General features: G+C 40.0%; 1 protein-coding gene across 1 annotated transcript in view; it reads left to right on the top strand.

The window, feature by feature from the left end:
• LOC126158234 (uncharacterized) overlaps positions 1–23,011 on the top strand; it is a 679,797-nt gene extending 656,786 nt beyond the window's left edge. The window contains exon 15 of the mRNA XM_049916428.1: positions 19,971–23,011. Coding sequence (XP_049772385.1) covers positions 19,971–20,686 — 716 coding nt within the window. The 3' untranslated portion in view covers positions 20,687–23,011. The remainder of the gene's footprint in view (positions 1–19,970) is intronic.
• The last annotated feature ends 219 nt before the right edge of the window (positions 23,012–23,230 follow it).

Below are 23,230 nucleotides of genomic sequence, written 5' to 3'. Positions count from 1 at the left end.
TAATTAAAGTACAGTTACTCACAGAGGTCCAGTGAGGGCTGTAATTATTTTATGGCAGTAAAACTTGGTAGACATGGTAATGTGTTAATGTCAAACTGCTTTCACACTGGAAAAATTAGTTCCAATTGCAGCCACCAGATAAACATCTGGCAGTGTTCATTATCTCGTAGATATCTCCACTTCTCATATGGAACAAACTGCGTGTGCGCAGTTAATAATAAAATCAACATTTTGCTTTTGTCAGTTGTTTGACCTTTTCTGCCCATGTCCCATTTCTAATCCATTACATATGGAAACGTATCCGTATGTCTGTCTTGCATTCACTTCAACAGATTTGCATCTGGTGGCCAAAATTGGAACTATTTTTTTTTTCCAGCGTATATCAATTCCGTATGAATGCATTAGCATATCTACTGAGTTTCACTGCTTTTGATAATTACAGCCCACACTGGATCTCCACGAGTTGCTGCACTTCAATTATAGCCACCCAGTACAAAATTTAAATTCAGTTGAATAATAGCATCATGAATAAATATTGATTTAAAATTTAGAACCACATAGGCTCACTTGCAAAACTGGAAAGTCGATAAAAGATTATAAACTACAAGAGGTAGAAGATTTAGAATATCTGATCTAAGCAATGAGTGCTGATCTATGTGATCAGGGAATAGGTACACTACAATCAGCCTGACAGTTAAGAAATATTATGCCAGTGAAATGATTTTTATTGGTTCAAAACAATATTTAAATTGAGAATTGGCATCAATTCACTGGCTAAATTTTAGATATTGGACAACGTCTCTACACGTATAGTGAGCAAAGTTGCTGTGGAAAAAAGTTACAGCTGTACATCTACATCTACATTCTACATCTACATTTATACTCCGCAAGCCACCCAACGGTGTGTGGCGGAGGGCACTTTACGTGCCACTGTCATTATCTCCCTTTCCTGTTCCAGTCGCGTATGGTTCGCGGGAAGAACGACTGTCTGAAAGCCTCTGTGCGCGCTCTAATCTCTCTAATTTTACATTCGTGATCTCCTCGGGAGGTATAAGTAGGGGGAAGCAATATATTCGATACCTCATCCAGAAACGCACCCTCTCGAAACCTGGCGAGCAAGCTACACCGCGATGCAGAGCGCCTCTCTTGCAGAGTCTGCCACTTGAGTTTGTTAAACATCTCCGTAACGCTATCACGGTTACCAAATAACCCTGTGACGAAACGCGCCGCTCTTCTTTGGATCTTCTCTATCTCCTCCGTCAACCCGATCTGGTACGGATCCCACACTGATGAGCAATACTCAAGTATAGGTCGAACGAGTGTTTTGTAAGCCACCTCCTTTGTTGATGGACTACATTTTCTAAGGACTCTCCCAATGAATCTCAACCTGGTACCCGCCTTACCAACAATTAATTTTATATGATCATTCCACTTCAAATCGTTCCGCACGCATACTCCCAGATATTTTACAGAAGTAACTGCTACCAGTGTTTGTTCCGCTATCATATAATCATACAATAAAGGATCCTTCTTTCTATGTATTCGCAATACATTACATTTGTCTATGTTAAGGGTCAGTTGCCACTCCCTGCACCAAGTGCCTATCCGCTGCAGATCTTCCTGCATTTCGCTACAATTTTCTAATGCTGCAACTTCTCTGTATACTACAGCATCATCCGCGAAAAGCCGCATGGAACTTCCGACACTATCTACTAGGTCATTTATATATATTGTGAAAAGCAATGGTCCCATAACACTCCCCTGTGGCACGCCAGAGGTTACTTTAACGTCTGTAGATGTCTCTCCATTGAGAACAACATGCTGTGTTCTGTTTGCTAAAAACTCTTCAATCCAGCCACACAGCTGGTCTGATATTCCGAAGGCTCTTACTTTGTTTATCAGACGACAGTGCGGAACTGTATCGAACGCCTTCCGGAAGTCAAGGAAAATGGCATCTACCTGGGAGCCTGTATCTAATATTTTCTGGGTTTCATGAACAAATAATGCGAGTTGGGTTTCACACGATCGCTGTTTCCGGAATCCATGTTGATTCCTACATAGTAGATTCTGAGTTTCCAAAAACGACATGATACTCGAGCAAAAGACATGTTCTAAAATTCTACAACAGATCGACGTCAGAGAGATAGGTCTATAGTTTTGCGCATCTGCTCGACGACCCTTCTTGAAGACTGGGACTACCTGTGCTCTTTTCCAATCATTTGGAACCTTCTGTTCCTCTAGAGACTTGCGGTACACGGCTGTTAGAAGGGGGGCAAGTTCTTTCACGTACTCTGTGTAGAATCGAATTGGTATCCCGTCAGGTCCAGTGGACTTTCCTCTGTTGAGTGATTCCAGTTGCTTTTCTATTCCTTGGACACTTATTTCAATGTCAGCCATTTTTTCGTTGGTGCGAGGATTTAGAGAAGGAACTGCAGTGCGGTCTTCCTCTGTGAAACAGCTTTGGAAAAAGGTGTTTAGTATTTCAGCTTTACGCTTGTCATCCTCTGTTTCAATGCCATCATCATCCCAGAGTGTCTGGACATGATGTTTCGAGCCACTTACTGATTTAACGTAAGACCAGAACTTCCTAGGATTTTCTGTCAAGTCGGTACCTAGTATTTTACTTTCGAATTCACTGAACGCTTCACGCATAGCCCTCCTTACGCTAACTTTGACATCGTTTAGCTTCTGTTTGTCTGAGAGGTTTTGGCTGCGTTTAAACTTGGAGTGAAGCTCTCTTTGCTTTCGCAGTAGTTTCCTAACTTTGTTGTTGTACCACGGTGGGTTTTTCCCGTCCCTCACAGTTTTGCTCGGCACGTACCTGTCTAAAACGCATTTAACGATTGCCTTGAACTTTTTCCATAAACACTCAACGTTGTCAGTGTCGGAACAGAAATTTTCGTTTTGATCTGTTAGGTAGTCTGAAATCTGCCTTCTATTACTCTTGCTAAACAGATAAACCTTCCTCCCTTTTTTTATATTCCTATTAACTTCCATATTCAGGGATGCTGCAACGGCCTTATGATCACTGATTCCCTGTTCTGCACTTACAGAGTCGAAAAGTTCGGGTCTGTTTGTTATCAGTAGGTCCAAGATGTTATCTCCACGAGTCGGTTCTCTGTTTAATTGCTCGAGGTAATTTTCGGATAGTGCACTCAGTATAATGTCACTCGATGCTCTGTCCCTACCACCCGTCCTAAACATCTGAGTGTCCCAGTCTATATCTGGTAAATTGAAATCTCCACCTAAGACCATAACATGCTGAGAAAATTTATGTGAAATGTATTCCAAATTTTCTCTCAGTTGTTCTGCCACTAATGCTGCTGAGTCGGGGGGTCGGTAAAAGGAGCCAATTATTAACCTTGCTCGGTTGTTGAGTGTAACCTCCACCCATAATAATTCACAGGAACTATCCACTTCTACTTCACTACAGGATAAACTACTACTAACAGCGACGAACACTCCGCCACCGGTTGCATGCAATCTATCCTTTCTAAACACCGTCTGTGCCTTTGTAAAAATTTCGGCAGAATTTATCTCTGGCTTCAGCCAGCTTTCTGTACCTATAACGATTTCAGCTTCGGTGCTTTCTATCAGCGCTTGAAGTTCCGGTACTTTACCAACGCAGCTTCGACAGTTTACAATTACAATACCGATTGCTGCTTGGTCCCCGCATGTCCTGACTTTGCCCCGCACCCGTTGAGGCTGTTGCCCTTTCTGCACTTGCCCGAGGCCATCTAACCTAAAAAACCGCCCAGCCCACGCCACACAACCCCTGCTACCCGTGTAGCCGCTTGTTGCGTGTAGTGGACTCCTGACCTATCCAGCGGAACCCGAAACCCCACCACCCTATGGCGCAAGTCGAGGAATCTGCAGCCCACATGGTCGCAGAACCGTCTCAACCTCTGATTCAGACCCTCCACTCGGCTCTGTACCAAAGGTCCGCAGTCAGTCCTGTCGACGATGCTGCAGATGGTGAGCTCTGCTTTCATCCCGCTAGCGAGACTGGCAGTCTTCACCAAATCAGATAGCCGCCGGAAGCCAGAGAGGATTTCCTCCGATCCATAGCGACACACATCATTGGTGCCGACATGAGCGACCACCTGCAGATGGGTGCACCCTGTACCCTTCATGGCATCCGGAAGGACCCTTTCCACATCTGGAATGACTCCCCCCGGTATGCACACGGAGTGCACTTTGGTTTTCTTCCCCTCCCTTGCTGCCATATCCCTAAGGGGCCCCATTACGCGCCTGACGTTGGAGCTCCCAACTACCAGTAAGCCCACCCTCTGCGACTGCCCGGATCTTGCAGACTGAGGGGCAACCTCTGGAACAGGACAAGCAGCCATGTCAGGCTGAAGATCAGTATCAGCCTGAGACAGAGCCTGAAACCGGTTCGTCAGACAAACTGGAGAGGCCTTCCGTTCAGCCCTCCGGAATGTCTTTCGCCCCCTGCCACACCTTGAGACGACCTCCCACTCTACCACAGGTGAGGGATCAGCCTCAATGCGGGCAGTATCCCGGGCAACCACAGTCGTAGTCCGATCGGGGGATGCGTGGGACGAGCTGGCCGTCCCCGACAAACCCCCATCCGGACCCCCACAGTGATGCCCATTGGCAACAGCCTCAAGCTGTGTGACCGAAGCCAACACTGCCTGAAGCTGGGAGCGAAGGGATGCCAACTCAGCCTGCATCCGAACACAGCAGTTGCAGTCCCTATCCATGCTAAAAACTGTGCAAAGAACGTCTGAACTAATCTACAGAGAGCGCAAACAAAACGACACAAAATTGAAGCGGTTATTAAAATACAAGATTGCCTAGTAAATGCAGTAATGCTGCCACTTGTGCACTGCTGACACACTGCTCGGCGGCGGAAGGAGACTACGCGATTTAACACTATTCGAGTACTAAAACGTGATGCTACAACTCTCAAATACTATAATACGCCCGAAATTTATGAATTAAACAATGCAAGTACCAAAAACACGCAAAGAAATTAAGAATTAAACTATGTAACAAATGAGTGAGCTAGGAGTATACGACTTGCTGCTGCAGCTGCTTATCCAACGGCGGCAGGGAGCACACTGACTGTGACCAACCGACACTGGCCGTTCAAAACAAAAACAGTTGACAGACGACTACGCGAATTTACACTATTCAGGTACTAAAACGCGATGCTACAACTCTCAAATACTATAATACGCCCGAAATTTATGAATTAAACAATGCAAGTACCAAAAACACGCAAAGAAATTAAGAATTAAACTACGTAACAAATGAGTGAGCTAGGAGTATACGACTTGCTGCTGCAGCTGCTTATCCAACGGCGGCAGGGAGCACACTGACTGTGACCAACCGACACTGGCCGTTCAAAACAAAAACAGTTGACAGACGACTACGCGAATTTACACTATTCAGGTACTAAAACGCGATGCTACAACTCTCAAATACTATAATACGCCCGAAATTTATGAATTAAACAATGCAAGTACCAAAAACACGCAAAGAAATTAAGAATTAAACTATGTAACAAATGAGTGAGCTAGGAGTATACGACTTGCTGCTGCAGCTGCTTATCCAACGGCGGCAGGGAGAACAGCGATTCTAGTAACTGCGACAGAGAAATACCGAAGCTTTCTGTATGTATATTAAGCTTGCAGCAATTGGTGAATGTTGCACCAAATGATTTCATTGTTTGTACTATGGTTACAAATGATAGAAGGAGTCAGAAGCTTGTCTGGGATCTCGACAGAATTTTTTAAAGAATTAATGAATCGAAAAACACTATAATCACATAGTTTTAATCAAATGAAACTATATGGCTCCAGAGACCTTTTCAAGTCTCAAACATCTATGCTGTACACCAAATTTTATGGAGTATACAGTGTTACGGACTTTAAGATGCACCTTAATTTTTTAGCAATTTTTTAAAAATAACATTTTTACCAGTTTTATTATTAGATTGGAAAGCCAGACTAAAAAAAATTTCTTAGTTTATAAAACTGACCTGACCTTTAAAATCCCTGAAAATCATCATCTGAACTTTCTTCTTCGTCTTGTTCTCCTCCTCCTCCTCCTCCTCCTCCTCCTCTTCATCATTGTTGTCCTCTTCATATATAAGATGGTCTTTGCTGCCATTGAGAGCATTACTTATGCCACATATCTTGAAAGATTTAACAATAATGTGTTCTTTCACTCTAGACTGTGACTGTTTTATCCATTGACACACTTGTTTGATTATAGATCATTTTAAAGTTTCCTTCAGTGTGAATTCATGTTGGGTCTCATCCATCAACCATTTGTTCCATTCCTCTCTCATGTACACTTTAGATGGTTTATTTGCCGAGACTTCAAGAGGTTGCAGTTGTGAAGCAAGCCTTCCCAGAGTAACAGCAAGCACTGTATTTCCCAGTCTCAATTTCTCTTTCACAGATGTTTTCAAATGACTGCTTAACTGAGCTAGTACAAGAAGAGAACTCTTTCTTCAATAAAGCACTTTTCTTCGTCTTCCACACACTGTTAACCTATAATTTCATACCAATCTTGTCCATCCAATCCTTGTCATGTATGTAAACAACACCACACAGTGGTATTTCAGAAGGTTTTGGCATTGTTTTACAGTTGAAAATAATCCTTGGATTAAGTTTAGTACAGTCAGCACAATGTGAAAGGACAACAGTGTAGTGCATTTTTTCGTATCCACTTCTTTTTATAGTTATAGTTTTAGGACCTTTCATGGCAATAGTTCTGTTACTTGGCATATCAGATGTCAGAGAAGTTTTGTCCATATTCACCATTTGGCTTAGATCCACACTGGTTTTCTTTCGATGTTGAATAATAAAGCGATGGAAAGATAATATTTTCTGTTCATACTCTTGTGGAATTTTCTGAGATATTCTGGTTTTGGTTCACATGCGAAGTCCATGATGCTTCATAAGCCTGTAGCACCAACCAAGTCCAGCCTTAAAGTCTGTTAATTCCATTAAAGTGCTATATTATGAACATATATTTGCATAATTTGTGTATTAATTCCAGTGCCATTTTGGCGGTGTCCTTGAATCCATTTCAGTACATCATCATCTAGTTTTGGCCATTTTGCATTTGATCCTGTATTTGCACATTTAGTCATCCTCATTTTTTTTCAGTTCTTCTTTTCCAGCCTGCCAACTGTGAATGGTTTTTTCTGTTAGTGGAGGTCCAACATGCTGCTGCCCAGCTGCCTGGTTTCCATGCTCCATATGCTATTACTTTCAATGTATAGCCTGCAACACATGAATAACTTTTATTTTTTTCCATTATGAAACTAGCTACTAACAGAAATATTCTAATGTTACCAAAAACACAAATCACATTTAGTTCAAGTTCACTGGCACCGTAGACTGCAATGACGTATCATAACCAGGCAGTGTTCTGAGTACGTGGTAGTAGGGAGGGAGGGAAACAGTGTCAGCCAGCTTGTGAAGCCCTGCAACTTTTGTTCATCACATCAGTGCACTGCTGCTGCCAGGTAAATCCAGTGTTGCCAGATAAAGAGAGGTTTCCTGCAGCATCGAGTATATGGTGATTTTTAAGACTGGTGGGAACTTTAGATCAAACACTGGACATTTTTATATTAATTTTGAGTGTAAGATGCACCTAAATGTCTGAGGAAATTTTTTGAAGAAAAAAGTCCACAAAATATGGTATATGCAGACTGAAGTGATGAATGAAAATATGTACAAAGGCCGGGATTTGAACCCAGGTCACCTGCTCCTGGGTAGATGGCTAACCACCATGCCACTCTTGGCACAGTGGCTTTGCACAACTGCACAGTCTACCCTAGCATGCTTCCCTCCCCAGTGCTGTTCGAGTTTAGGGGAAATACCAATGGGCTGAGGTGTGAATGGGAATTTAGATTGAGGAGGAGGTGTGCCATGGTAGTCCATGCAGTTGTTCAAAGCCTCTGTGTGAGGATGGTGTAGTGGTTAGTGCATCTCCCTAGTGAGCAGGAGACCTAGGTTCGAATCTCAGCCTTTGTACAAATTTTCATTCACAGCTTCAGTCTGCATATATAAATCTCACAGTTTTAACATTTCAGGAAGTTGCACATCAGTGCACACTCTGCTGTTGAGTGGATACTTCATTCTGGAATACTATACTCATTACAATACCCTTTAGACATAATTTAATTCACATCTCTTGCATAAATGAAGATATTGGAAATACAGACATTAAATCTAGGAAGCTGTTTTCACAGTATGCAAATTGTAATGTATTAAATGTAAGTGATTTCAGCAGAAAACACACTAGCCATGGAATGCACCTCAATAATGAAGAGTAGTAGTATTTATGTAACACTATGAATGAGATAATTAAAGACAGACTCCAACTGACTAAAACTTTTGATGTTAAATATTGAATATTGAATTAATCATAGCTAACACTTGGTTCAAGAATCATGAAAGGAGGCTGTATACATGGAAGAAGCCTGGAGATACTGACAGGTTTCAGATAGATTATATAAAGGTAAGACAGAGATTTAGGAACCAGGTTTTAAATTGTAAGACATTTCCTGGGGCAGATGTAGATTCTGACCACAATCTATTTCTTATGAACTGCAGATTGAACCTGAAGAAACTGCAAAAAGGTGGGAATTTAGGGAGATGGGACCTGGATAAACTGAAAGAACCAGAGGTTGCACAGAGTTTCAGGGAGAGCATTAGGGAACAATTGACTGGAATGGGGGAAAGAAATACAGTAGAAGAAGAATGGGTAGCTCTGAGGGATGAAGTGGTGAAGGCAGCAGAGGATCAAGTAGGTAAAAAGACGTGGGCTAATAGAAATCCTTGGGTAACAGAAGAAATATTGAATTTAATTGATGAAAGGAGAAAATATAAAAATGCAGTAAATGAAGCAGGCAAAAAGGAATACAAACGTCTCAAAAATGAAATCGACAGGAAGTGCAAAATGGCTAAGCAGGGATGGCTAGAGGACAAATGTAAGGATGTAGAGGCTTGTCTCACTAGGGGTAAGATAGATACTGCCTACAGGAAAATTAAAGAGACCTTTGGAGAGAAGAGAACCACTTGTATGAATATCAAGAGCTCAGATGGCAACCCAGTTCTAAGCAAAGAAGGGAAAGCAGAAAGGTGGAAGGAGTATATAGAGGGTTTATACAAGGGCGATGTACTTGAGGACAATATTATGGAAATGGAAGAGGATGTAGATGAAGATGAAATGGGAGATAAGATACTGCGTGAAGAGTTTGACAGAGCACTGAAAGACCTGAGTCAAAACAAGGCCCCGGGAGTAGACAACATTCCATTAGAACTACTGATGGCCTCGGGAGAGCCAGTCATGACAAAACTCTACCATCTGGTGAGCACGATGTATGAGACAGGCGAAATACCCTCAGACTTCAAGAAGAATATAATAATTCCAATCCCAAAGAAAGCAGGTGTTGACAGATGTGAAAGTTACCGAACTATCAGTTTAATAAGTCACAGCTGCAAAATACTAACACGAATTCTTTACAGACGAATGGAAAAATTGGTAGAAGCCGACCTCGGGGAAGATCAGTTTGGATTCCGTAGAAATGTTGGAACACGTGAGGCAATACTGACCTTACGACTTATCTTGGAAGAAAGATTAAGAAAAGGCAAACCTACATTTCTAGCATTTGTAGACTTAGAGAAAGCTTTTGACAATGTTGACTGGAATACTCTCTTTCAAATTCTGAAGGTGGCAGGGGTAAAATACAGGGAGCGAAAGGCTATTTACAATTTGTACAGAAACCAGATGGCAGTTATAAGAGTCGAGGGGCATGAAAGGGAAGCAGTGGTTGGGAAAGGAGTGAGACAGGGTTGTAGCCTCTCCCCGATGTTATTCAATCTGTATATTGAGCAAGCAGTAAAGGAAACAAAAGAAAAATTCGGAGTAGGTATTAAAATTCATGGAGAAGAAGTAAAAACTTTGAGGTTCGCCGATGACATTGTAATTCTGTCAGAGACAGCAAAGGACTTGGAAGAGCAGTTGAACGGAATGGACAGTGTCTTGAAAGGAGGATATAAGATGAACATCAACAAAAGCAAAACGAGGATAATGGAATGTAGTCAAATTAAGTCGGGTGATGCTGAGGGAATTAGATTAGGAAATGAGACACTTAAAGTAGTAAAGGAGTTTTGCTATTTAGGGAGTAAAATAACCGATGATGGTCGAAGTAGAGAGGATATAAAATGTAGACTGGCAATGGCAAGGAAAGCGTTTCTCAAGAAGAGAAATTTGTTAGCATCGAATATAGATTTAGGTGTCAGGAAGTCGTTTCTGAAAGTATTTGTATGGAGTGTAGCCATGTATGGAAGTGAGACATGGACGATAACTAGTTTGGACAAGAAGAGAATAGAAGCTTTCGAAATGTGGTGCTACAGAAGAATGCTGAAGATAAGGTGGGTAGATCACGTAACTAATGAGGAGGTATTGAATAGGATTGGGGAGAAGAGAAGTTTGTGGCACAACTTGACTAGAAGAAGGGATCGGTTGGTAGGACATGTTCTGAGGCATCGAGGGATCACAAATTTAGCATTGGAGGGCAGCGTGGAGGGTAAAAATCGTAGAGGGAGACCAAGAGATCAATACACTAAGCAGATTCAGAAGGATGTAGGTTGCAGTAGGTACTGGGAGATGAAGAAGCTTGCACAGGATAGAGTAGCCTGGAGAGCTGCATCAAACCAGTCTCAGGACTGAAGACCACAACAACAACAACATTGAATTTTCAACAATGAAAATACAGTTCCTGCTTTTGGGAAAACTATAAAGGATAAATGTATCTTTGTAACTGATGTCCCTCCACAGGGAAACTAGTAAAGAGGACCAGCTTCCATGGAATTTTTTCTACAAGTAGTGAATCCTTGAAAGACTGTATACTATATTGAATTTTTGGATCCCTGCAAATACCATAGCCCAACTAAATGTTTTTACACATTTCAGTTTATAAAAATAACTCTTTTGGATCATTATGTGCACAAAATCAATGTAAAGAGTTTTTATCTGTTCTCAATTATTATAACAACCTTGCAAAATGTGCAAATAACATCTGTATTTATTATCAGATTATTCAGTATGTAAGAGAGAAATTCCTGAATTAGAAGTCTTTTGCTCAACTGTTATTGATGGTGTAGACCTGATGAATTTCACAGAGCACTGCCTGAAGGATGAAGGACTGTTAATTTTATGGTTGACAGTAGCTGTTGTCAGTTATGTATTGGTGGCTATGGCTGTCTGATTCTTGTGAGAAAAGGGTTGATTTTTGTAAACAAAACCAATCATTTTAATAATGATAAACATTTTGAACACTTTGTGCTTGAAGTTCTTCCTAATAAAGTAACCATTATTTGTGCATGCAGATTGCCTACCAGCATTTTTAAAAGTTTTTAGAAAACCTGGAATGTGTGATAGATGTGTATAGTTAAAAAGGAAAGAAAATTATCTTATATGGTGACTTAAATGTTAATTTCTCCAGTGTATCACTAAATTCACTCAAAGCAAGCAACCTTATGTCTATATTTAATGTGGCAAATATGTTCAGTAATTCCACTAGAATAACTGCTGTTTCTAGCAGCACTATTGATGCAATTTTGGTAAGTAGTCTTACACTCCATTATTAAATGTTGAAAGTATATCAAATGGCTTCTCTGATAACCAAGGGATCTTGATGAAGTTGGAGCTGTCATGCTGTATTACCTCTTATAAGCCAGAATTTACCTACAGGTGTTTAAATAAAGATCCCCAAAATTTAGATTTATGCTGTATCATGAAGCCTGGAAGGTTGTGTTCAGTGAGGATGATACAGATTTTTTTTGGTCATCAGTCTACTGACTGGTTTGATGCGGCCCGCCACGAATTCCTTTCCTGTGTTAACCTCTTCATCTCAGAGTAGCACTTGCAACCTACGTCCTCAATTATTTGCTTGGCGTATTCCAATCTCTGTCTTCCTCTACAGTTTTTGCCCTCTACAGCTGCCTCTAGTACCATTGAAGTCATTCCCTCATGTCTTAGCAGATGTCCTATCATCCTGTCCCTTCTCCTTATCAGTGTTTTCCACATATTCCTTTCCTCTCCGATTCTGCGTAGAACGTCCTCATTCCTTACCTTATCAGTCCACCTAATTTTCAACATTCGTCTATAGCATCACATCTCAAATGCTTCAATTCTCTTCTGTTCCGGTTTTCCCACAGTCCATGTTTCACTACCATAGAATGCTGTACTCCAGACGTACATCCTCAGAAATTTCGTCCTCAAATTAAGGTCGGTATTTGATATTAGTAGACTTCTCTTGGCCAGAAATGCCTTTTTGGCCATAGCGAGTCTGCTTTTGATGTCCACCTTGCTCCGTCCGTCATTGGTTATTTTACTGCCTAGGTAGCAGAATTCCTTAACTTCATTGACTTCGTGACCATCAATCCTGATGTTAAGTTTCTCGCTGTTCTCATTTCTACTACTTCTCATTACCTCATTACCTTCATCTTTCTCCAATTTACTCTCAAACCATACTGTGTACTTATTAGACTGTTCATTCCATTCAGCAGATCATTTAATTCTTCTTCACTTTCACTCAGGATAGCAATGTCATCAGCGAATCGTATCATTGATATCCTTTCACCTTGTATTTTAATTCCACTCCTGAACCTTTCTTTTATTTCCATCATTGCTTCCTCAATGTACAGATTGAAGACTAGGGGCGAAAGGCTGCAGCCTTGTCTTACACCCTTCTTAATACGAGCACTTAGTTCTTGATCGTCCACTCTTATTATTCCCTCTTGGTTGTTGTACATATTGTATATGACCCGTCTCTCCCTATAGCTTACCCCTACTTTTTTCAGAATCTCGAACAGCTTGCACCATTTTATATTGTCGAAAATTTTTCTCCGTTTGAAAATCTTTGCAGATGCCTCTTTAGTACATTACATTCCGCGCAGAAATTAGAGTCAACTTAGATTTAAAAATCTAGTCAGTTGCCTTGCTTCATTTCTGACTGTATCACTATTCAGCATAAGAATAACACGAATATAAACATGACATGATATGTATATTCTTCTGCGTTTGCTGTTGCCTCACTGTAGTTTCGTAATTTATTAGGCAGACAGTGTTTAAATGAGATAGCAGCTAACACGAAAGAATACATGGCATAGTGTTTACATTCGTATTATTCTTATGGTGAAGAGAATACTGCATGTCATTCACGATTCATAAAAGTTCCTATTAGCAACCATCTCTTGTCACAGGTCGGAAAAAATTCAGAACATTGAGTTGGCCATATTGACATACATCCCAAACAGTCTTGCCAGTTGTATTTTCGTAGTAGATTTTTAGTGATGCAGAGTGTGTTGTTGTTGTTCTTGTTGTCTTCAGTCTGTAGACTGGTTTGATGGAGCTCTGCTTTTCTATCCTGTGCAATGCAGAGTAGCAACACTTATAGAATAAGAATGAAAATAACTTAGAAATTAAATGCTGAAATTTTATTAGGTTTGTAATACATCTTATATGAAATGTTTACAACATCAGTCACAATTCTGAATCACTGTCACTCGATTCTTTGTTTCTCATTTCTTCATACAGAACATCGTTCTCCATACCATCTAGTGCATTGGATATCGAGCATTTTTTAAATGCTTGTTGCACAGTCTGATTTGGAACACACTTCCATGCCTCATAAATCCATTGGCACACTTGCGGCAAACTTGCACGTTTTACACATCCTGTTGGTGTCAGTTGTCTGTCGCTTTTTGAAAGCCAGTCTGTGTACATGCGTTTAAGCTTGTCCTTAAATAATTTATTCAAACAGATGTCAAGTGGTTGCAGAATTGATGTCATTCCACCTGGAATTACTGCCAAGTCTGTTTTGCTTTCCTCTAATTTTCGTTTTACTGCAGGTGTTGTATGGCCTGCGTACGCATCCAATACCAACAGACTGCAGAAACCGAGCATTGCGCCAGGATGAAGATTCCACACACGCCTAATCCATTCCAGCACCAAGTCCTCCGAAAACTACCCAGTTTTGTTTGCTCATACAATTACAGTTTTTGGAAACACTTCCGATTTCGGTAAAGTCTTTCACTTGAAAACTATGAATGGGGGTAATTTATGTCCACTGGCTGTGCAAGCAAGCATGACAGACATCTGCTGTTTTTCACCGCCTGATGTAAGAACACTCATGTCTTTCTTTCCTTTGGTGTCAATCATATAATTTGATGGCTTGTCAGAATATATGGGAGTTTGGTCAGCATTTCCTATCTGACCAAGAAGGTATTATTGCTTTTCTGTGCGCCGCCTAATTATGAGGTGCTGAAATTTCACAAGTTTTTCTTCGTAATTTTTCAGCAGCTTAATGTGCAACTGAAGTTTGCCTCTGAAGTGAAAAACCCCAGTGCTTCATAAACAGATCAATTCAGTTGCAACTAGCCTTAATATTTTCGATTTTTTGCTCTCTAGCAGTTTCATGTGCAGGAATTTTTGACACCGTTCCTTATCAAATTTATTTAAAGTCACATCTAGTGCACAATATCGGTCACACTTTGGCTCATTAAATGCTTTCCTGCTACTTGAACATTCAAATAATTTGTCTCTCTGCAGCTGCCATTGCCAGATGTTGCTCTCATCAATCCTGTATTGCAGACCTGCAGCACGATTAGAACTTTGTTCCGCAAAAGAAATAACTCCCTTCTTGAATTTGACACTATAATGAAAGTGCTTCATTATGGTTCACTAACACCAACAAGCACTTCACAAAATTCCATGAAGCAATAGGTGTTGCTACGTGAAATCTTATTGAGCCCAGTGTATCAACTCGTGCAACAATCCTAAAGCCTTGTGCATTGTTGGTATTTTTGTGTAAAGAAATTTATTTTTGTTGCTATGAATAATTGAAATGCTGCTACATTTGAAGACGAACAGTACGGAGTTTCTATTTACTTCTTTGGATAATGTATGAAAATGCTGTGGTCGACACTTGGGGCGGAGAAAAAAGCTCATCTTCTACCCTCTTTTTTTTTTTTTTTTTTTTTTTTTTTTTTTTTTTTTTTTTTTTTTTTTTTTTTTTTTTTTTTTTTTTTTTTTTTTAATGACTCAGGAGGTTTTGGCGCTATTATTTATCTTTGTGCCTGCAAAGCATGCCTGTGTAGCGCTACATATATTCGATGGGAGAAGTTAGTTGTGGTGGCACCTACCAACATTTTTCAGAACTTCCGCTTACTTTGCTATTGGTTATAAGCTGCAGGCTGTTTTTTGAATTACAAAAACTGGAAAAAAAGTGTGGCGTAGATTCGAGTAAATACAGTAGTTGCTACTCACCATATAGCGGAGATGCTGAGTTGCACAACAAAAGGATTGTCAGATAGTGAGGTTTCAGCCATCAAGTTCATCATTGGAAATAGACAACATACACACATACATTCACAAAAACTCAACTCTCGCGCACATGACTACAGTTTTTAGCTGCTGAGGCCAGACTACGAGCAGCAGCGCATGATGGGAGAGGCAACTGGGTGTTGGGGATGGGGATATGGAAGACGCTGGGATGGTGAGGAGGAGGGATAGTGGGGTACGGGTGGGGAACTGTAAAGTACTGCTTATGAGAACATCAGGAATGAGGTGGAGAGAGGGTAGGGCAGTTAGGTGCAGGCGGGAGGTTAGACGAAGGGCAGGGTGGATAGCAGAAAAGGACGGAGAAGCTGTCATTGAAATGAAGAACGTTATGTTGGGTGGTGTGCTCAGCAACAGGATGGTCCAGCTGTTTCTTGGCCACAGTTTGTTTGTGGCAATTCATGTGGACAGACAGCTTGTTGGTTGTCGTACCCATGTAGAATGCAGCACAATGGTTGCAGCTTAGCTTGTAGATCACATGACTGGTTTCACAGGTAGCCCTGCCTTTGATGGGATAGTTGATTCTAGTGACTAGACTGGAGTAGGTAGTGGTGGTGGTGGTGGTGGTGGTGGTGGGAGGATGTATGTGACAGGTTTTGCATCTAGATACATTACAGGGATATGAGCCATGAGGCAAGGGATTGGGAGCAGGGGTTGTGTAGGGATGGATGAGGCTATTGTGTAGGTTCATTGGGCAGTGGAAAACCACTATGGGAAGGGTAGGAAGGATAGTGGGTAGGACATTCCTTATTTCAGGGCACGACGAGAGGTACTTGAAACCCTGGTGGAGAATTGATTCAGTTGCTCCAGTCCTAGGTGGTACTGAATCATGGGGGGAGTGCTCCTCTGTGGCCGAATGGTGGGACTTTGGGAGGTGGTGGGTGAATGGAAAAATAAGGCATCAGAGATTCAATTTTGTACAGGGTTGGGAGGATATTTACAGTCTGGGAAGGCCTCAGTAAGACCTTTGTTGAGTATGACTGGTAGGGTTGGTGGCGAAGCAGTGTTTCCACTTTATGGACTGGGAGAAGGAGAGAAGGTCTTTAACAAGTCCTGCATGATTGAATTTAGAAGTGGGACAAATGGTAAGGCCTTTGGAAAGGACGGATGCTTCTGTGGGTATAAGGCTTTTGGAGGGAAGGTTCATGACTGTGTTTCGAGTCTGTTTAGGTTCTGAATTCTGTACGGTGGTGGGAGGGAGTGTTTGAGGGTGGGGTAAATGTAGTAGGTCTTTGAGACAGGGTTTGTGAGCTGTGAGGGACTGTGGGGGAGGTTTGGAGGTTGTTGTAAAGGTGGTTGATAGTGGTAGTCCAAGGCAGGAGGGGGAAGAGAACAGGGTAGAGAGTTTTTGAGGTGGCATTGTGCACGTTGCTCTAGTTTCTGAAGGGCAAGAGTTTCATTTTGTGATATGGGATCCAGGAATTTGAGATTGCATAGCAGTAGAATTTTGAGGGTGGAGAGGAGGTGTTGAAAATGTTTGGGGCTGACTGACATGGTTTTGCTGGAGACTGTGGTCGTGGGTGTGTGAGTTGCATGTGTGTGTGTGTGTGTGTGTGTGTGTGTGTGTGTTGCCTGTTTCCAACAAAGGCCTTGTTGGCCAAAAGCTAACTTTCTGACCATCTTTTTGTTGTGCCTTTCTGTGACTCAGCATCTCCACCATTTGGTGAGTAGAACTATCATTTCCATTATGTTGTTACATTCCTTCCTGGATTTCTCATTGTCTGACAACACTTTACGTCTATTGTTGCAGATGACAGAAATCTCCTTTTTTTTAAATCCATCTCTTCGGGTTGTTGAGGATGTAGTAACAGATTCTATAAACAGGCTAATTATCTGTACATACAGAAACAAACTATTATTAAACAAAATCAAAATTGCCTGCATTCTTTTCTCAGTGCCTCCAAGAATCATCCTACCTTCATGAAGCCCATGCAAACAGTAGATCAAGTCAGTGGGATTCAGTAGAGTGTGAGCAGGCAGTAACGTAATATGGAGTATTCATAGAGAAAAAGCTGTAAAAGACATTTGAGCAGTCTGTGCTATGTTTTTCAGACTCTTAGTAAGTCCTGTGATATATAAGAACTAGAAACAGTTTATTTTGCTTTAGTACACTTGATTCTCACTTATGAAATCCCACTTTGGGGGTCAGTGTTTGGTAAATTTTTTGTGGTGCAGAATAGGGTCTTAAATATAATGAAGCAAGTTCTCTCCATACTTCCACTAAGTGTATTTTCTAGGTATTGAAAATATTGCCTGTTCCCTGCATTTACAACTGAAAACTGTGACCTTTCTTAATAAGAACCAATAAATCTGTTCATGATCATAATACTCATTCTAGTGCAGACATTTGCCTTATCAGTCAAAGACTGACCAAAATTTTGCTTCATGTTAGAAATGTGGGCATTGTGCTGTACAATTAATTACCTGTATCAGTAGGGAAAATAGAAACGCATTTGGGAATAAAGTGAAAAATATATTTCTTAGACATTCTTTTTATTCTGTTGTTGACTGCTTAAAATCAAATTTGTTCTAACAATTCTTGTAATCTTAGTGAACTGTGTTATGACTGTACTATAGTACAAGGTGTCCATAAATTGTCTTACAACTTAAGACTTTAATTCCCTTAAAACAACACTAGATATTAACAAATGGTTTACAGCATGTGATAAGACAATTTATAAAACTTTGTTTTCTCATTCATACATGTCAGTGTGTACACCCTTAGTGACTAGTGACCCCCACCCCCCTCTCAACCTCCACACCAATTGCCGAGGTTGCTAACGCATGCTTGTGCGGTGGTACTCCACCCCGGAGGTTAGCCAGTTTGAATCCGGTGGTGGGAAAAATTTTCACTGCCAATATTTGGCCGGGAAGGGAAGGAGAGAGGGTGGCAAAGTTCCTGATCATCAAACTTTGTGTCAATGTCTTGGTTTCAATACCAAACCTCTCAGCAGTGTCTTGTGAAGTGAGGGCATGTGACACTGTTGATGGTGAGCCATCAGTCAGATTGGGAGATTAAGCACGGTGCCCTCCTTGGCGCAAGGATTAGGCTATGTGGCAGCAGCAGGTTTTACCATCTCTCATCATCATCATCATCATCATCCAACACAAACATTACATTACATTACACTACACACACTCACACACACACACACACACACACACACAAAATCATTACATTACACTACACACACACACACACACACACACAATATGTACATTTAGTATTACAAATATTCTAATGGAATATTCTACTGTAGCATGTCATAAATAAACAAACAAAAAAGCAAAACACCCTTAGTGGCATGGATAATGTCCAGTAAGAATTCAATTTCTCTCCACATATGATTCAAGATCTCGACAGTGACATGTTCAAGTGCACTGCAAATGGATGCCTTAGAGTCCTGTAGGTAGTTCTGTACACCAGAACATTTACAAAATCCCACAGGAGGAAGTCCAGTGGTGTGAGGTTTTGGGCATTGCCTGGACGAACCAGCCCAATCACTGAGCTTTTTCCTGTGGCGTCCACAGTTTCACCTGTTGAAAATCATTTGTTAATATGTAGTATAGTTTTAAAGTTATGTAAGTGCTACAGTGTAAAGATAATTTGTGGATACCATTTATCTGAATGTATAAGTTTATGGAATAGTATATAACTGGCCTGAGTTTCTTATTAGGAATTTATTTTTGTTTTAATTTTTAATGTCGCTAATTTGCAGTTAAGTTTTAAATGTAAATCTAGTCTGATGAAGTGTGTTGTTCTCAGTTATGAGTGTATCATCTCACATAATCTTATCTGTTTAGCAATGCCATATAATTTATAGTTTAAAATTTGTATCACATACTGTAAAGTGAATTTTGTTCAAAAACTTCAAGTTTGTCTAGTTTCTTTGTATGTCTTTGTACATGTAGGATCTAGTGGAACAAATAATAGTAATAATAATAATAAAGATGCATATTTCACAAATTGAACACATACAGCCTGTCATGCATTTTGCAACCAACAGTCATGCTTCAGAGTTTCAGATATTCTCTGCCATTTATAGTGTAAATTGTGCTTTTCTGCAGCAGATATGGAACTTAAGATGGCTATATACTCAACTGTTATGTAAATATGTGACATGTTGTCCAAAATGTCATTAAACACAGCTAGTCCTTCAGTTCATTACTCCAGTCAATTCACAACCGAGAAGAAGCAGTCATCTGTGTAAATGTATGCTTTTGCCACCAGTGGTAAAGACTGAAGAACAGGTTATTTCTATCACTTGAATATGAACAACAAATAGAAACTACATCCCCAGCAGTTTCATTCAAGCATTTGAAGCTCGTTAGCTATTCAAAGTAAACCACCTGTTGATTAAACTTTTTTCTTCACACATTGACTATATCTCCCAAAGCGTTGCGCATTATATCTAAGACATCTACTTTTACTTAATCGCAATAAAAATATGCAGCAATTTAAATATTAGTTTTCACATAGTCTAACTTAAAAACGTGTTGTTTGTGCTCTAAGCTTTGTGCTTATATTAATGAACATTGAAATCCATAACAGTAAAATGAATTGTTTTTTTTAGGTGCTGTTCCCGAAGACAGAGAATTTTTTATCAGTAGTACAGCACGTCCATTCCAGTTCAATCCATCAAGTACAGACTCACTTGTTGGAAGCAATGTTAGTCAGTTCTTCCCTGGTAAAGAGCCCATGTTAAGCAGTGTAAAAAGTTCGGATTGTACAAATTTGGAGATACTGCCAGTTCCAAGTGTTTGTGATAGTGAGGCTGACCACACAGATACAGTGAATAATGGTACCTGTGTGGCAGAGACTAGTCCCCAAAAGATTCAGACACAAGGTGTTACAGGTAGCCCAACAAAGTTGGAATTCAAGGACAAGAAATTTCCATGGAATTCATCAAAAATTGAGTCGAAAGATAGACTGGCTACTGACTCTCCTACATTAAGGCCCAAACAGGGGATGCCTTTGACAGTTGATAGGGTAGCAAGGCCTGATGATAGAGACTCTCCCCCTGAACTGCTATCGCCGTCATCTCCTTTATCCCCATCAGGCCTTGGTGAACTGAGACATACTCGTGACCGCCTGAAGCTTGACTTGCCGCCTAGTGGATCTCCCTTCCTCCTTGACCCTCCAAGTGGTGCTAAACGCAGATCTCTGGTGGAAGCTGTTAAAGGAGAAGCGTCGCTGCTTGACAGTGGAGAAGAGACTGAAGACAGTGGGATTGAGTCCAGCAATGGCCATCGCGGTGGAGATGTGATTGAGGGATCTGGTCACATATAAACTGTAGTGACACTTCCTGAGAACGTTGAGTGGAAGAAAATTTTATATCAGTTGCTGGGAAGCTGGCATTCCCAAGGAGATATAAATTTTTGAAGGCTGTGACCATTGTTAGTTAACAACAGAGCACCTTTCAAGAAAAGGTGCAGTCATGAGACTGTAGTTTGTTAACAGAATTTTCATTTTAAAATTTAATCAGGTTGAAGGTGATTGGTTTGACAAGAGAGACCAGTGCACTGGGGCATGCAGGGCTTACAAAGGCTCTGTTCTCATTGGGGTGTTCCTTCCCCAGGGGTGCTTTTTCAGCACGAGTTTAATAAATGTTATATATGTTTTGGCTCAGGGGTTAATTTTTGTTTAACCCATGTGTAGGGTCATATAAACAGTCTCTGTACACTGTGTGTGCATGTTCGTTACTTTAGGTGAAAGACTGTGCAGCAAAGGTGAAGCTGAATTCAAGTGACTCTCCCTTCTAGTTAGGCACGACAACAATTTTCTCTACCACTGATTCAGTCTTCATTGGACTGAGTATTTGTTCTGTTAAAGAACTTAAATTAGAAATGGTATTGTAAAGTAGTGCATCAAAAAATAAAAGAACTTATTGATTAGTTTACTGAAGTATGCTAACAGAGAAGTTGTGTTAGCAACTTGTTTACCTCTAGAAAGGACAATTCTTACGCAGTGTCTTAGTTAATTTTGTCACTATCATTTCTGGAAAAGCACAGTGAACCTATCTTTAAACATATTCGTGGAATTACAAAGCTGTACCAGCTCTCTATCAGGACATCCTGTAAATTTCAAAATATAAAAATGACAGCTAAACAGTTTGTGATTACGTGACTCTGACTGTATCTGTGTATTCTACACAGTTATATCAGACAGTAGTGAATATGATGTAAATGTTCAGTCTGTTTGTGTTTACCAAGAATTTATGATTTATAGAACACAATGCTGTTTTACTGAAGAAATGTTACACTGAAAGCAAAAAGTAACTTTTGTTATCTAGATATTTTTGGTAAATTAAATGGTGTTCCTAAACAAAGTAGTTTTATAAGATATACAGTTCACTTGTTAGAGAATAAATCTTTTTTATTTATAATCTGCATATTGTTTTTCCTGTTCTTTCAGTTTAGAGTTTCTCTTTATTGAAGCATATGCACTACTGCTGCTGCTGCTCCTTGAACAAGCTTAAGTTTAAAGAACAGCTTGTATGTACTCCAAGCTGAGATTCATTTTATTATAATGCTCATGATAGCTAAAACTGAAGCCGTCCAATTAGTAGGTGCTGGATGAAATATTGACATGAACAGTCGAATTTTAAAGGCAACACTGTAAAACTGTAATTATGGGGAAGATTTTCACATTTTAGGCTACGGTGTAATCTTTTCCGTGCATCATCAGATATAAAGATATTACAAATTGGTGATGATGATTAAAGCTGAGTGAAGTGAATAAATATTGTTTTAATGTATTTAGTTTTTCATATTCACAGAACCTTGCAGAACATTACCCTCTAAGGAGCAATAATTGGTATACTGAGAACAGTGCACTCATATTCAGATAACACATCAGTATTGTTAATTTAATTCACTAAATAGTCTTTGCACAGATATCAGTGAACATATTTTTTATACCATGTAATGTGTGTGTTTTTCAGTTTAAACTGTCTCTGTCATTTAACAATGCTGTAATAAAAACACAGGACTTTGGACTTATCCATATATAAACAGTTAGTGTTGCAGAATTTCTCCTTTTACTATTAGACTACTAGAAAAAAAAATATTTGCACTTTATCTTTGGTTAATTAAAATAAAAGGCATGTCATATGAAGTACGATACTGAAGTGAAATTGTGTGTATTGAATCTCTGGAAATGGGAGCTGGAAATGTGTATAAATTATGTCCAGATATGATATTCAGCTGTCAGTGTATGACACACTTCTTACCATATTTTTAGACAGTACATTTACTGAATGTAGTGTAAAGTAATTTTCACTTTTTTTAAGACTGAAACTAAGAATAGCCTTGAGTCATTGCAGCTCCCTTTGCAGTTATAATTACCATTGTTTTTCTTTCGAAGTGATGATGTCAGTATTGAATTAAAGCTCATGTGTTTGACTGACCTTCTATTCTAATACATTGCCTTAGAATTTGCTCACATATTTTAGTTCTAATACAGTTTATTCCCAGGAACCATTTAGGGCATAAGCTGTTGACTCCTTATGGATACTGGCTGTTGAGTTTTCCTTTGTTCCTTAACTTACAATATAGTGGGTCACATATACATGTAACTCTCTCAGTGTGTGTGTGTGTGTGTGTGTGTGTGTGTGCGTGTGTGTGTGAAGTGGTTTGTTCATCCATTCTCTATACAGCATGACCAAACTGAATTGTCAACTCGTTGATGGTATTTCACCATTCCTTATGTTTGTGTGGTTTGTAACTAGGCCTATTTAAATAACAAGAATTCGGCACCACATGCTGTCATTTGCATGATGTACCTAGCTGTAACTTCCAAAATACTTCTTAAAGTATCAGATTTTTGTAACAG

Source organism: Schistocerca cancellata, chromosome 2, assembly GCF_023864275.1.
Source record: "Schistocerca cancellata isolate TAMUIC-IGC-003103 chromosome 2, iqSchCanc2.1, whole genome shotgun sequence".
Classification (NCBI taxonomy): Eukaryota; Metazoa; Arthropoda; class Insecta; order Orthoptera; family Acrididae; genus Schistocerca; species Schistocerca cancellata.
This window is presented reverse-complemented; position numbering and strand designations above follow the sequence as displayed.